This window comes from Nannobrachium achirus, assembly GCF_963921795.1.
Source record: "Nannobrachium achirus genome assembly, chromosome: 21".
In the NCBI taxonomy this organism is placed as follows: domain Eukaryota; kingdom Metazoa; phylum Chordata; class Actinopteri; order Myctophiformes; family Myctophidae; genus Nannobrachium; species Nannobrachium achirus.
The window spans coordinates 7,518,384-7,533,442 of NC_137828.1; the positions used below are offsets into that span (position 1 = coordinate 7,518,384).

The 15,059-nt window shown below is 44.7% G+C and overlaps 1 protein-coding gene across 1 annotated transcript in view; it reads right to left on the reverse strand.

Annotated features, from left to right (window-relative positions):
* Nucleotides 1-3,027: 3,027 nt before the first annotated feature.
* The window catches only part of LOC308307233 (A-type potassium channel modulatory protein DPP6-like), a gene marked incomplete at both ends in the record, with an annotated part of 47,946 nt that continues 35,914 nt past the window's right edge, over nt 3,028-15,059 (reverse strand). The window contains 13 exons of the mRNA XM_080752406.1: nt 3,028-3,186; nt 4,383-4,456; nt 4,721-4,793; nt 5,151-5,209; nt 5,693-5,792; nt 6,033-6,087; nt 7,519-7,713; nt 8,957-9,026; nt 9,772-9,870; nt 12,810-12,857; nt 13,872-13,990; nt 14,220-14,267; nt 14,660-14,751. Of these exons, the coding sequence (XP_080608532.1) occupies nt 3,028-3,186; nt 4,383-4,456; nt 4,721-4,793; nt 5,151-5,209; nt 5,693-5,792; nt 6,033-6,087; nt 7,519-7,713; nt 8,957-9,026; nt 9,772-9,870; nt 12,810-12,857; nt 13,872-13,990; nt 14,220-14,267; nt 14,660-14,751 (1,191 nt within the window). The remainder of the gene's footprint in view (nt 3,187-4,382; nt 4,457-4,720; nt 4,794-5,150; nt 5,210-5,692; nt 5,793-6,032; nt 6,088-7,518; nt 7,714-8,956; nt 9,027-9,771; nt 9,871-12,809; nt 12,858-13,871; nt 13,991-14,219; nt 14,268-14,659; nt 14,752-15,059) is intronic.

Sequence of the window (15,059 nt, forward strand, 5' to 3'; positions counted from 1 at the left end):
CAACCATACCTGACCCCATGTTTTCGGGCCAGGCCGGGGCGGGCCTAAAATGTATTCTCATTGGTCGGGCTGGGCCGTGCCTCGAGCTCAATGATTTATTTGTATTGTACTTATTATTACTTGCACCAACAGAGTGTGCAACTACTGCGTTCTGTGTTTCTGTCACGTATCTGTCTATGTTTACGCCCGTAGCCAATCAGGGACCAGCATTCTTGGTGACGTCACCATCAACAAGTGTGACCTGATATAAATAACAGTGGGCAAACAGATACTATTTGCTGTCACACTAGTGTAATAGGAGTGTAAGTGTAATAGTGTAATAGGGCAATTAGTTGTTTCCGCACGCCTTCTCACTTCTCGCCCTTCGGTTGCTTACTGATATAAATAACACTAGGCAAACAGATACGTGACAGATACACCCAACCCAGTACTTGTGCACTCTGCTGGCGCACTTGTAGGCCATACATGGCCTACAAGTGCACGAGACGCAAGTCGGCACCTCGACAGAGTCTAGTTAAAATTGTATTCAAATCTTGACCGAACCCGACCCGGTCCAACCCGGTCCATGACGTTTTTTTGGGCCAGGCCGGGGCAGGCCTAAAATGTATGCTCATTAGTCGGTCCGAGCAGGCCTCGGCTCGGCCCAGTTAGGGCCGGGACTTAATTTTCAGGCCCGTTGAGAACCCTTAAGACCTGTCCATAGTATCTACGAAATGTTCGGTGAGTTGTTCTCATTTGGTCTAATGCTTTTCCGAAGTCACGAGTGACGTCATATTGTAGTCGAACCGGACCTTTTCCAAAAGTTCAGTTTCGGTCAAAGTCTGGACAGGCCTTTAGTCATCCTCTTGTTTAGGAAATAATTTACAAATGTTTTACATAATTATTCTAGAATCTCTAGCCGTTAAAAGCTTGCGTGTCATCAGACAAGTCATTCAACATGTTATTTCACACACGTGGGGGGCTCTCAAAGCCAGGACATCTCGCTCCCAAAGTAAATAAGGCACATTGACAAAAACAAAAACAAGTTCCTTCTCTTGAAAACAGAAGAGGGTTTTAATAAAACGACCGTTGGAGCGTCTCAGAAAGAGAGAGCAGAGAGAGAACGGTAAAAACAAACGATCTGTGACATCTTTTCTCTCTCCATCGTCTGATTTCGTCGACACCGTTGTACATCGTTGAGGCTATGAGATGATCCATGAACCCATAATGATATTAAACCCAACTGAACCTTTTCAGTTTAATTTATTTACATCATGTGCTATTTTACACACCGTAAAAACAATATAGACACCAGCACGCTCCGACAGGTGTAGAGTTTGTCGCAACTTTTTTTTAAAAGAGCAACGTTTTCTTGTCGCGACACAGTCCTTGGAAAACAAAGTTTTAAATTGTGCTGCGCATAGAGTTTTACACAACACCATTGAGTTTGTGCTATCCACCTGTGTCCACAGGAATTTACTGTAGAATTATGTGTGGGACACATCCGGTAAGCGAATAGAAAACAGCTGAGAACAGCTGACATACAAGCTCACATTGCGTCGCAGATGAGACCGTTGTGAGCTTGTAGATCACACTGCCGACGCTGGAACTGCTGCCCACCTGCTGTGCAATGCATGATGGGACGTCAGAAACTTGTGGATAAAAGTTGTTCGCTCTCCTTGTGCGACTGAAAGACTCTCTTGTCTCTCTTCATCGCAGTGGCTGTGAGGAGCTTTGTCCGATCCGAACGGTCCTCTCAAACGGCCCCGGTGCGTTCTAGAAAGAACACCAACCACACACACATGGGAGGGAGGGAGTGTGTCGCCCTGAAACCCAGAACAGGAGGAGGAGAGAAGCAAGAGAGGAGGAGAAGAGAGACAGAAACTCCCAGGAGGAGTAAATATGCAGGAGTGAATCCAGGCTCTGCTCTGGAGGGCAGTCTCAGGGCAGTCTCAGGTTCAGCATGCTGGCATTGGGGGGACGGAGAGGAGTCCAGATGGAAGGGAAGGTTGGGAGGAACTGAGAAGGTTTCATACTGTGGACAAAGGGGTTCTAACGGCACACCTCAGCCTATAGACTGATTTTCTGAGCGTCGCCATGACTGCGATTTCAACCCTACGTACAACCCGGGAAACCAATACGAAACGCGCATGGCTTCCCGAGGCTGCATTGCTAACATTAGGAGTGAGAAGCTAACTGAAGGTTTCCATAACCTGCTGCACTGTTCTTTGAGGGAACAAAGTCCTTTAGGTTGATAGTTTTTATCTACTTCTGGCGAACATCTTTGTAACTCCTCGTCCAGCGTGTCAACAGACTAGAGTTGCACCGCAGCCATGGCTGACAGCGCCCTCTACAGGGGAGTGCTCAGGAAAGGTCTGGTGCGTCACAGGAGCGGAAACAGCAGTTTGCAGAGAGGAGAGAGAGAGACACTGGAGCTCGGACCATACAATTTTTATTACGTTTTTTTATTAAGTACAAAAAATAATGACGCTTCGATGCTACTGCATGACTCTGAGGAAATCATCAGACACTGTTTTTTTGTACTTAGCAGCTAAGTAAAAGGCTTTAATTGTACGAGCTGCTACGGTCTCTCTCTCTCCCTCTCCTCTGCGAAGTTTCATACTGTGTTGGATGACATCTGGCGTTGTGCTTGGACACAGAGGGCTCTATTTTGATTGTCTTAACTCCCAGCTCTTATGCTCATAACTTAAAGGCCTGTCCTTACTGTCTCCGACCACAGAACGTTTCGTCGGACAGGTCCTGTTCAACTAGAACATGGCGTCACTCACATCTTCAGACACGCATTACCCCGAATTTGAGTTCAGACCGCTGCACAACACGTCGGAATGTCGGAACTCTCCGATGAAACGTTCGATGGTCGGAGACAGTATGGACAGGCCTTTAAGACAATCAAAATACAGCCCAGAGGAGGTTACAGGGATTGCGTGGGGAGGGATTTGAGGGCCGGGCCAGACCAGACCAGGCTGGGCCAGAAGCGGACCGGATCGGGCCCAGAAGCGGACCATGGCGAGAGCGGGGCAAACGGAGCTAGCCCTCGTCCTCGTGGTCGTCCTCCTCCTCTAGCGCCCCCTGGAGGAGCTTGTTGTCCGGCAGCCTGAAGCACTCCTCGTAGAAGTTGACCAGAGACTGGCTGAGGTGCTGCCGCGTCGCCTCGCTGGGCAGGAAGTGACCCTGGTCTGGATAGATCTGAGGAGGAAGAGGAAGCACACAGACAGGAAGTAGATCTGAGGAGGAAGAACACAGACAGGAAGTAGATCTGGTCTGGGTAGATCTGAGGATAGTCTTGCGCGTGTTTCCTAAACCCACCAGGCTTGAGTTAAGACCCGCCTCGCGGAAACGCGAGGACTTCCAGGAGTGGCTGAAATCCTTGCCGGACACATGGAGGGTGGATAAAGTCAGACCTAATAAAGGCATGAAGACAATCTTAAAACTTGTACTGAGAAAAGCCTGCATTTGCACAATGCACAGCTAATAATGTGTCACTACAGTGCTCAAAATAAACTGTGAAACTTACTTTGTACTGTGCTTAAAAAAGGGAAAACTTTGTAACTTTGCTAAAGAGAAAAACGTACAGAGAAAGCTATTAATTTGTCACTACTGTGCTCAAAATAAAAACTCTTATTCATTATCAGTTAAATTGTTATAGTGTGGATAAGGCTTTGGGCGTATTATGCTGCATGAATTATTGTAATGGATCGGAAGGTAGTAGGTACAGTATTGCTTTGCACTTGAGTGAGCAGCACTAACGTTCATACACACTTTCATATAGATTATTGAGAGGAGCGTTTTCGCGAGGCGGGTCTTAACTCAATCCTGGTGGGTTGAGGCTACTACTCTCGCTTAGCCAGACTGTTGACTCCGCGATTTACAAATGCTCCCATCATACAGTCTGGGAGACGGAAGTTCTTATGATGAGTGCTCGGTTAAAGCGGAAGTGAAGCCTCCTCCTCACGTCTGTTTCATTATTAACAAGCTTGCTGCCAGGATTAAAATCGACTAATGTCTTCAACTGCCGCCATTTTCTTCTTTTACCTTTTAACATCGCGCACATTTATCCTAACATAAATACAAATCCTCTAAGCATATTTAGCTTGCTGCTTAGCAGAAATGACATTTTAAAATATATTCTGGGAGGTTGTTTATTCAAACGCATCCTAGATTCTGACAAGTCCCGGAAAATACGCGCTGTGATTGGCCAGTAGTCACTTAGAGTGGCAGCATGCCTTCCGCACTTCCACGCTCCCGTTTTTACAGGTCGCTCCAATGAACTGCAGCGGCGAACGAGGTAGATAGCTTTTTATGTAGAACTTGTTCGTTACTGTGGCCAGGGGGTGTGGCCAGGGGGCGTGGCCAGGGGGCGTGGCCGGGGTGAAAGCACTCACCTGTAAAGTGTAGTTGGCCTTGACGCTGATCAGCTGAGAGATGAACTTTGCTGTGTGCTGGAAATGGACCTTTTCTGTGGGAACACGTTTACAACACACATCACATACAGTACAGACACTGACATAATGCTGGAAGAGGTTCTGTAGAGAGAAATAACACTGATTGATATAATGCTTAGGTTCTGTATACCAGGGGTCTTCAACGTTTTCAGGCCAAGGACCCCTTAGTTGAGAGAGAGATGAACCTTATCATAGATTCCATATAGTTTCATTGTTTGACAGCACGACCCCTGCTGTAGAGAAATATGGTGTTAAAAATCCAAAAGTTCTCTCCTCACCATCGGCCGTGGGGTGGATGATGAGTAACTTCTTGTCCATGAACTGTGGTGCTCTGTGTGCCAGATCAGCCATCTGAGAAGTTACATCACATCAGAGAATCTGATCAGACGCTGTTTGGTTCTCCTTTAAATCAGTGGTTCTCAACCTTTTCAGGACCCACCAAAATTAATCATATGTGAACTGGGGATTTGAGTCTAGGATGTACAGGCTATGCTACACACACACATTTTGCTATGGCAAAACGCTGAGGAAAAAGGCTACAGACACACGACATATGACATCACTAGACAAACATGATGCTACGCACACACATTTTACTATGGCAAAACGCTGAGGAAAAAGGCTACGGACACACGCACAGCCACTTATAGGAGCGGTTTGCACCCCTCAATAATAATAATAATAATAATGATAATAATCATATCGTACCGTGTAGGCCCTGGTGTCAGGTTTAGGGAGTCCGAGGTATCTCTCAGAAAATGCTGAGGCTGGAAGGAAACAGTTCAAATCAAAAGGTAAACATCAGGCTGTGGTTAAGTTAACATCAATGCAATTACATAGCAGTCAAACTGTTACTTTGCTCTTTTCTGATAACAGTATATACTCCCACAGCTCTCATCGACAAGAATTTAAAAGAAGCAGTTTGCTGAGAGCTACAGTATAACTAAAATGATACCATCACAGGCTGTCGTTCCAGTTTCAGAATCGTATTTTCTGTAGAGACAATTTTCACGCAATTCCAAAAGCCCTGTGTGCGTGCAAAATGGCAGATCTGTAAATTGACTATTCTCAAGTTGTCAAAATATATACTGTAGGTCTGAAGTGGTTTTGTAATAACAAAACAACAAGTCTTCAAAGTAGCTGGCGACTAAAGTATGCGTACGATATTTGCCTTTGAGATGTAGTGGAGTATTAAAGAGTATAATCATAAAAAAGGAAATGCTCCAGTAAAGTTTAAAAAGACCTCTTACCATATAACTGGAAGTCTGTGATGGGTGAGAGAACGGCTCCACATTTCACTGGAGACTCCTCAGCGGTCAGCAAGAGACTGGACACATAACCTCCATACACCTGAAACACACCAAAACCTTTTTAGTTTTTTTTAATGGCCAAGGGACGCATTTAGAGCTTGTAGATCTGCTAGTTTTTAATTTGAATCCTGAAAAGTACAAGTTTGGGACATATGAGGTTTCCACCCGACCAGACACATTGCACATATAATACTGTACACTGTTAGAGTTGTGGTTTACCTCTACATAACTACATTTAATTCCCTTTGATAAACGTGGGGTTAATTAAGACTCTTCTTACCTTTCCGAAAACGCCAATTCTGCTTTTGTCGATGTAGGGTTCCTTTGAGATAAAACTGTAAAGGAAGTCAAAATGAAGAGGTTAGAGTCATAGCAAGAACATTGTAATGTCTGTGTATACGTATACTGTACATACTGTACATACTGTACTTTGACACGGCTCATTAACCATTAAAATCAGGGGCCTCTAATAATTCCCAAGTGTTCATTCCTCCTGCCAACTGTTGTTAGTAGTAAAGCACAAGTGCCACAAGGGGGCAGTGTGGCTACATGTTTCTATCATGTGGGACATAATCAAGTGTCATCCAAGTGAAGGACTGTGCTTTCAGCTCTACTAATGGGTGAGTGAAATTAATAAATAAAACCTTATATGTCGGTGATAGTCTGTTGCATTTTGGTTTATTTATTTATAGCCTAATTATAATGTAAATGAGCTGGCTTCCATCAGTCAGTTTTAGTGTGACTTTTCACCTGATGCAGAGATGTCAAGATCCCTCTCCCACCTCGTTAACCTTGCAACTACAAACATTTCTCTTTGTAGCCTCTTTGTATCCTATTGGCCATCATTCTTAGTCTTGGAATAATGGCCAATATAGGCTACAAAGAAAAAGGTAAATTATTTTCATTTTTACATGGTAATGAGAACGTATTGCTTATTTTACTGTCCAATGACATGGGCCAAGTTTTTGTCAAGTCAAGTCAGGTCAAGTTTATTTATCTAGCACATTTAAAAACAACAACAGTTGACCCAAAGTGCTTTCCAGAGGCAAAAAGAACAACAGTTTACCAAGCAATATTACAGACATGTGAACCAAAGCAACACCAACAAAACAAGAAAAACAGATCAAGCAACACTAACACATAACATCAAACTAAAAGCAAGAGTAAAAAGGTGGGTCTTCAAATTAGATTTAAAATGTTCAATGCAGGGGCTAACTTTTATATGTAGTGGGAGATTGTTCCAAAGTATAGGGACATCTTGCGTAGTATTCGCATAAGACATCCAATGCAGCCTACTACATTTCTGGTGTGAAGTGGCACAACGTACCCCCACAAAAAGACCACCACAAAAATCGGTGTGCGTGCATAATATGCTCTCTGCACGGCCCTGGTGTGTGTACCTTAGCGCCTCCATGTGGTGTCTCTCCTCCATGACACCCAGCCTCCTCTGGTTGGTTCTAGTTCTAAAACCAGGTGTCAGAGTGTGATGTACCTTAGCGCCCCCTCTGGTCGTTCTCCTCCATGACACCCAGCCTCCTGTGGTTGGGTCTAGTTCTAAAAGCAGGTGTCAGAGTGTGATGTACCTTAGCACCCCCTCTGGTCGTTCTCCTCCATGACACCCAGCCTCCTCTGGTTGGTTCTAGTTCTAAAACCAGGTGTCAGAGTGTGATGTACCTTAGCGCCTCCATGTGGTCGTTCTCCTCCATGACACCCAGCCTCCTCTGGTTGGGTCTAGTTCTAAAAGCAGGTGTCAGAGTGTGATGTACCTTAGCGCCTCCATGTGGTCTCTCTCCTCCATGACACCCAGCCTCCTCTGGATGTGGTGCAGTAGGGTGGTGCCCTTGAAGCCACTCCCCCTGCCGTCCAAACGCAGCAGCACCGCCCCGAAGCTGCTCACCAGCACCGTGCTCCAGTCCAGTAGCCAGCGCTCCGACACCATCTGGCCACCGGGGGTGCCATCGCTACACACACAGAGCACGTACAGGCGGTGATTCTCAAAACGTAGTTAAAGTTATACCATGTAACTTTTTTTATAAAACAAATCTTAAAATTGTCCTAACTGTTAAATCGCACCCACTCCGTGAATTTCATCCCCTAAAGCCTTCTGTAAATATGTTTTCTATGATTCTGTCCGGGGACCGGGGTTTGCTATAGAGCTACTGACCACTAGTTGAGCAACTTACACAGTATAGCTTTAATGTCAAGGACCGCAGGTTTTATGTGCATTTGGCCTAGGACCCACATTTGATAAAGGTTTCTATCTCTGCTTTTCTACCCCAATCTACATTATCTAGAACTCTGAGAGTGTACAAATGGATCCTTATGTAATTCCTTTATATGACCTAGCAAGATCTGCTATTAAAAAAAAAGATCAAACCTCGGTTCGAAGTGAAGTGGTGGACAGATAAAACCTCTATTCTGAATGTATTTGTGGCTTACTACATATTTTAAACCCTGAAGGCCAAATTATCATGTGAAGCTTGACCAATCCTCAAAGTATCCATTCATCTAACCGGGAGGGACATCGACATTTTGCTTTTTGAAAAAGCCTATTCATTCTGGACTGATATTTTACACGTACGGGACAGGAAAAACCTGTTCATTCTGGTAACATACTTTGTGTTTCTGAAAAACCCTGTTCATTCTGGACTGAGATCACCATATATGGTAATTAAACGGACATTCTGTGGGACAGGAAAAACCTGTTCATTCTGGCCTGGAGTGACCATATATGGACATAAGGTAACATACTTTGTGTTTTTGAAAAACCCTGTTCATTCTGGACTGAGATCACCATATATGGTAATTAAACGGACATTCTGTTTTTGAAAAAGCCTGTTCATTCTGGACTGAAATGACCATATATGGGCGTGATACACACAAAGCCATTCATTGGAAGCGGTTTTCACCGCTTCAAAAACATGAAATCTTTTACTAATCTTTTAAGATGTTGTCCAAAAAGTCCATGCTGTATTGATGTGTTACCATAGAAGCGATAACAGGCAAACGTTGACCAAAATAATTAATGCAGGGGTTTAACAGTAAATGACTGGCATTCGCAGCCCAACGCTTGACATGAAAACATTTTGCGATTCAAAACCAAAGCATTCCATGTGTGATCGTGTGTGTGTCGTTTTCGTTGTGTGTGCACATTGATGATCCAATGAGACAATGCGAGACACCATGCAATGTGGTCATACTTACACCAGGAGGAGCAGTGGGTAATGCGACGTCTCCACGAAGCCTGCAGGTTTGATGATCTGCATGGTCAGAGCTGTAACACAACCACAGGAGAGAAGTTACACACACAGTGGTGGAAGAAGAATATTTTTTAACTTAAGTAAAAGTATCCCTATTGCAATGTTCGAAAGTAGAAGTCCCGTATTCAAAATGTACTTGAGTAAAAGTACAAACGCTACGATTTTATACACAGGCTATAAGCTCACAACGCGTCACATGGCGACACACTGTGAGCTTGTAGGTCTGGCAGAACAGTGCGCTTGGTGATCAGAGTGAGGCAGACTCCCTCTGGTGTACCATAGTCGTCCATGTGAAGCTCCTTGAACTATCGTATCAGCATCAAAATATACTTGAAGTTCTTCTTCTTGTCGTGTCCACAAGACAGTCAGTTACATGGCTTGTCTAGTCTAGATGTGGTTCAGACAGTCACTTACATGGCTTGTCTATAGATGTGGTTCAGCCACAACTGAACACATTGCTGTCCCTTCTCATTGAACTCTGCAGTCTGTAGATCTGCTATTTTCAGAGTGCAACACCAGAGCGGAACCAAACATAAAATGACTTCCATTTTAGTTCTACTGGATTTCTTCTCCACTAGTCCCTTTCTAACATTTAGTCTATTTTTTATTTGTAGACAAAATTGGGCATCATAGCTTAGTTTTTATTTTGTTTTCATTCAGTTTTCGTCAGTTAAAAAACGGTAGTCGGAGAAAAATGTAGTCATAGTTTTAGTGGACAGAATCCACCCTGCACCCTGACTCCACCCTGCTCTGGCGTACCGTAGTCGTCCATGTGAAGCTCCTTGAACTCCACCCTGGGCATCTGCATGTTGTCAAGAGTCATCCTCAGCTCCTCGTTGCTTTCCAGCTCGTAAAGCTCTGAGAAAACACAGCAGAACAGAGCAGAAAACCATCATTAAAGCTCTGTGAAAACACAATGGATGAGAGCAGAAAACCATCATTAAAGCTCTGTGGAAACACAGCAGAACAGACCCCACACCCATCTTCTTCTTCTTCTATCCCATAACCCCGGAGGGTCGTTGAGGCACCACAGACGATCTGTTGACCAGCTCTCTCCATCCCTCTCTGTCCTCGCCAGCTCTCATGCCTCACTGAGTTTCAAGTGAGTCCATTCTCCCATGTTATCTTCCCATCTTTTCTTTTGCCTCCCTCGTCTCCTGCCACCTTGTACGTTGTCTTGCAGGATGGTCTTTGCAAGGCCTGAGGATCTAGTGATGTGTCCGTACCACCTCAGTTTCCGCTTCATGACAGTGGAGAGCAGGTCACACTTTATGTCCACGCTTGTGTTGTTTTGCTTAACTCTTTCACAGCCATCGACGAGTATGTTATCGTCAAATCGGGCAAAGGTCCACAGTGTCAAATACGAGCGCTCGTCAAAGCCTTATTTGGGCATGGAATCGATAAATGGCGATTGTCCGCAGTCTGTGAGTGATCGCAGCATCACCGAAGAGGAGTGTAGCCAAAAATCATGTGATCAAAACAAAACCAAGATGGTTTTCTCTGGTTCGTGCTACTTTTTTGAGAAGTTCTATATGCATACTGTAACACATTTACTTACCAACTTCTCTCTGTTTGGAAAGTGTCCCTTACCCCTGTATCAATCTAGTTTACCATGTTGAGAGTTACATATTTTAGTCATCTATTATTCTGCAGTGGAGCAATAATGTACAATTTGAGACACCGTACATGTAATATATTTTATTGTCTGTACTGTATTTTTATTACTAGAAGCTCGGCCGCCCGAAGGGCGGCCGAGCGTCTAGTCGGCGACCTGGCCAACTCGGGAACAATGTAAATAGGGAATGAATGCCCCACCCTTTAATGCAAACCCCATTATACCTGTTGTCATAGGATCCGTTTTGACCATCTGTTTGCGTGTGTCCATTTATGCCCATATATGGAGAGATATGTCTGTCTATGTCCATTTTCTGCCCATATATGGAGATCTCTGTAGGACCTGGTTTGACCATCTGTTTGCCTGTGCCCATTTATGCCCATATATGGAGTTTGCGACCTGGCCAACTCGGGAACGATGTAAATTAGGGAATGAATGCCCCACCCTTTAATGCAAACCCCATTATATGGAGATCTCTGTATCTGTCTGTGTCCCTTTTATGCCCATATACTCTATCTGTGTCCATCTTTTATGCCCATATGCCCATATATGGAGATCTCTGTATCTGCCCATATGCCCATGCCCATATATGGAGATCTCAGTCTGTGTCCCTTTTATGCCCATATATCTGCGTCCATTTTATGCCCATATGCCCATATATGGAGATCTCTGTATCTGCCCATATGCCCATTCTCTGTATCAGTCTGTGTCCCTTTTATGCCCATATACGGAGATATCTGTCATGGAGATCTCAGTCTGTGTCCCTTTTATGCCCATATATCTGTCTGTGTCCCTTTTATGCCCATATACGGATGCAAACCCCATTATATGGAGATCTCTGTATCTGTCTGTGTCCCTTTTATGCCCATATACTCTATCTGTGTCCATCTTTTATGCCCATATGCCCATATATGGAGATCTCTGTATCTGCCCATATATGGAGATCTCAGTCTGTGTCCCTTTTATGCCCATATATCTGCGTCCATTTTATGCCCATATGCCCATATATGGAGATCTCTGTATCTGCCCATATGCCCATTCTCTGTATCAGTCTGTGTCCCTTTTATGCCCATATACGGAGATATCTGTCATGGAGATCTCAGTCTGTGTCCCTTTTATGCCCATATATCTGTCTGTGTCCCTTTTATGCCCATATACGGAGATATATCTGTCTGTGTCCCTTTTATGCCCATATACAGAGATATCTGTCGGGTCGAGGCAAGGCCCCTGTATTGCCCATATATGGAGATCTCTGTATCTGCCCATATATGGAGATCTCAGTCTGTCGGGTCGAGGCTAGGCCCCTGTATCTGCCTGCAGTGATGTCACAATGACTCAGCGCTTGCGCCCGGCACTGCAGTGATGTCACAATGAGTCAGCGTTTGCGCCGATTTCCGCATAAGGAGATTCCGAACGTTTCGCGCCGGTTAGGGAAAACCGCGCGTCGGGTCGGGTCGAGGCCCGGCACTGCACTCCGTGCCGCGGCGGGGAACGTGCGTGCCGAATCTGAAGCCGGTGGGACGAACGGTTCTCAAGATACGCGGATTACAAACACACACGCAGAGACTTCTCGCATTTATAGATAGATAGATACTCATATGCCTTCTGTGCAGAAAAGAAACACCTAGCCCATTTGGCACTGGGTGGAAAATGGGTTACAAAATCTCTCTCTCTCTCTCTCTCTCTCTCTCTCTCTCTCTCTCTCTCTCTCTCTCTCTCTCTCTCTCTCTCTCTCTCTCTCTCTCTCTCTCTCTCTCACACACACACACACACACACACACACACACACACACACACACACACACACACACACACACACACATTCTCTCACACACACAGTAAATCTAATCATGGTGTACTGTATGCTCATATTTCCGGAGCGGGGAGTGGAGTCATAATTTCATCACAGACATCCTTTCCAAGGCAGTGATGTGATTAGTGGACTTGGCTGGCGGTCCCAGCATCACAGGTGGTCCCTGTGGTCCCAGCATCACAGGTGGTCCCTGTGTCCCCGTCACTGACACACACACACCTTACACACTGTCCCTCTGTCACTGACACACACACACCTTACACACTGTCCCATTGTGACCAGCTTCTATTCATATTTAACACGCCTTAATTGGACGTGACACAGAGCTCTTGTGCAACAAGCTGAAACGTCCCCACACAGAATACTCACTCTGTCTGTCCTGTGTGCTGTAGACTGAGACAAACGGAACATCCGGACCTGAGGGACATATAGAGACAGGAGACACATTAATATGGACTTGGTCTTTGTTAATGTTAGACACTACCAAATGCTAACCCACCCACTTCTATGCAAGCTATATTGTTGCCGATAAACTTTAGAGTAATTTGTCTTGGTTTAACTTGCGCACTCTTTAGCTTTCTAGGGCAGAACAGATGGGAGTTTATAAGGCCCTAAAGGCGGCATAGGCTGCAACGTGAAATGCTACTGATCCCAGGCTTCATTAATTGTAGGTGGACTGGGCACACTCTTGTATAGTGAGGTATAGGGCCTTCATTTACCAGGAAAACAACAAAAATAACAAAAAGCGAAATATAAAAAGTTTAAATATGGAGCTAGAAGGTTTAGTTTAACGTCTACCTTGACAGTGCAACAGGAAGTAGTTCATGTACCTTGACAGTGTAACAGTAGTCTCGCGTAGCCAGACAACTATTCCACAATCTCTGAATGCTATATAGAGTCTGGAACAGCAGCTCCCTAACGGCGAGTAATGGAAACGGGCATTACCGTTCAAGAAAATATATTTTAAAATGTCATTTCTGCTAAGCAGCAAGCTAAACATGCTTATATGATTTTTATTTATATAATGATAAATGTGTGCGATGTGAGACTGAAACGGAAGTGACGTGGGGGCTTCACTTCCGCTTTCATCTCGCACTCATTTTTATCTTTCTGCTTTGCCAGACTGTATGCTGGGAGCATTTGACCAAATCGCGGAGGCAACCGTCTGGCCACGCGAGACTAGTGTAACAGGAAGTAGCTCATGTACCTTGACAGTGTAACAGGAAGTAGTTCATGTACCTTGACAGTGTAACAGGAAGTAGTTCATGTACCTTGACAATGTAACAGGAAGTAGTTCATGTACCTCGACAGTGCAACAGGAAGTAGTTCATGTACCTTGACAGTGTAACAGGAAGTAGTTCATGTACCTTGACAATGTAACAGGAAGTAGTTCATGTACCTTGACAGTGCAACAGGAAGTAGTTCATGTACCTTGACAGTGCAACAGGAAGTAGCTCATGTTGGGACTGAAGGAACCGCTGACGTATCCACACAGCTCAGAGAAGTCACATGACACACAGCGACGGTTGAACGGCCCCACCGTGTCCGCACTGAGAGAGAGAGAGAGAGAGAGAGAGAGAGAGAGAGAGAGAGAGAGAGAGAGAGGAAGAGGGAGAGAGAGAGAGAGAGGGGGGTTAACGTACTAATTAATTTCTTCCATCACAGTGAACTAACTGTTCTGTCCATTTGCATCATACACAAAACTCTGCTGGAACCAAATATACAAAAGAAAGAAAGAAAGAAAGAAAGAAAGAAAGAAAGAAAGAAAGAAAGATTTACCTATAGAGATGCCTTCGCTTGGGGTCGTCTTCGGTGCTCAGGAAGTATCTGAGTTCAAACACACAGTAAACATTTAAACCATTAGTCTCTATACTGCCTCCCCCTGGCCAGCTGATAAACAATTAAACTCAGGAAAGATCTGAGTTCAAACACACAGTAAACATTTACATTTGATCCTGGTCTCTATACTGCCTCCCCCTGGTCAGCTGATGGAGGGGAAAGGAACTGGTTGGAATAACGCGTTACTTTCATGTTCTATGACGTTCTACCGGGGGAAATTAACTCCGTCAGTTGATAAGAAGTGGCCTGCTCACTCCTCATGCATTGGAGGAAGCATGAGCTCAGTTCAGTGCTCTCCCCAGGTAGAGGGAGAGCAGAGCCCAGGATTACAGTTTAGGCAATTGTTACTGGGTGAAAGGATTTAAAAAATTGATTCTCACATCAGCTTGGTGTCCTCGCTGTATGCTAGGATCTGGGTGACGTCCCAGTCTCCAGACGTGATGGACTGGAGGGTGTCTGTACTGCTGTTGGACTGAGGTAGAGAGAGGTAGAGACAGAGTGGGAGAGAGAGAGAGAGAGAGAGAGAGAGAGAGAGAGAGAAAATATGAATTATCTAGTTTGATGTGAAGAATAATGAAGAACAGTGTTGTAAATACAATTCTACATTTTTAAAACATCCTGTAACAAACTCTCCCGCTGCCATGGTGTCTTGTAGCTTTACAATTGTGTGTATTTTATTAATATAAACCATAGTGGCTTTATTTAACGATCTGCTCTACTGCTGGCTCCAGCAGCCAGAGTCATAAATCCTCCACTGGTGTGTGATCGATATAACTATTA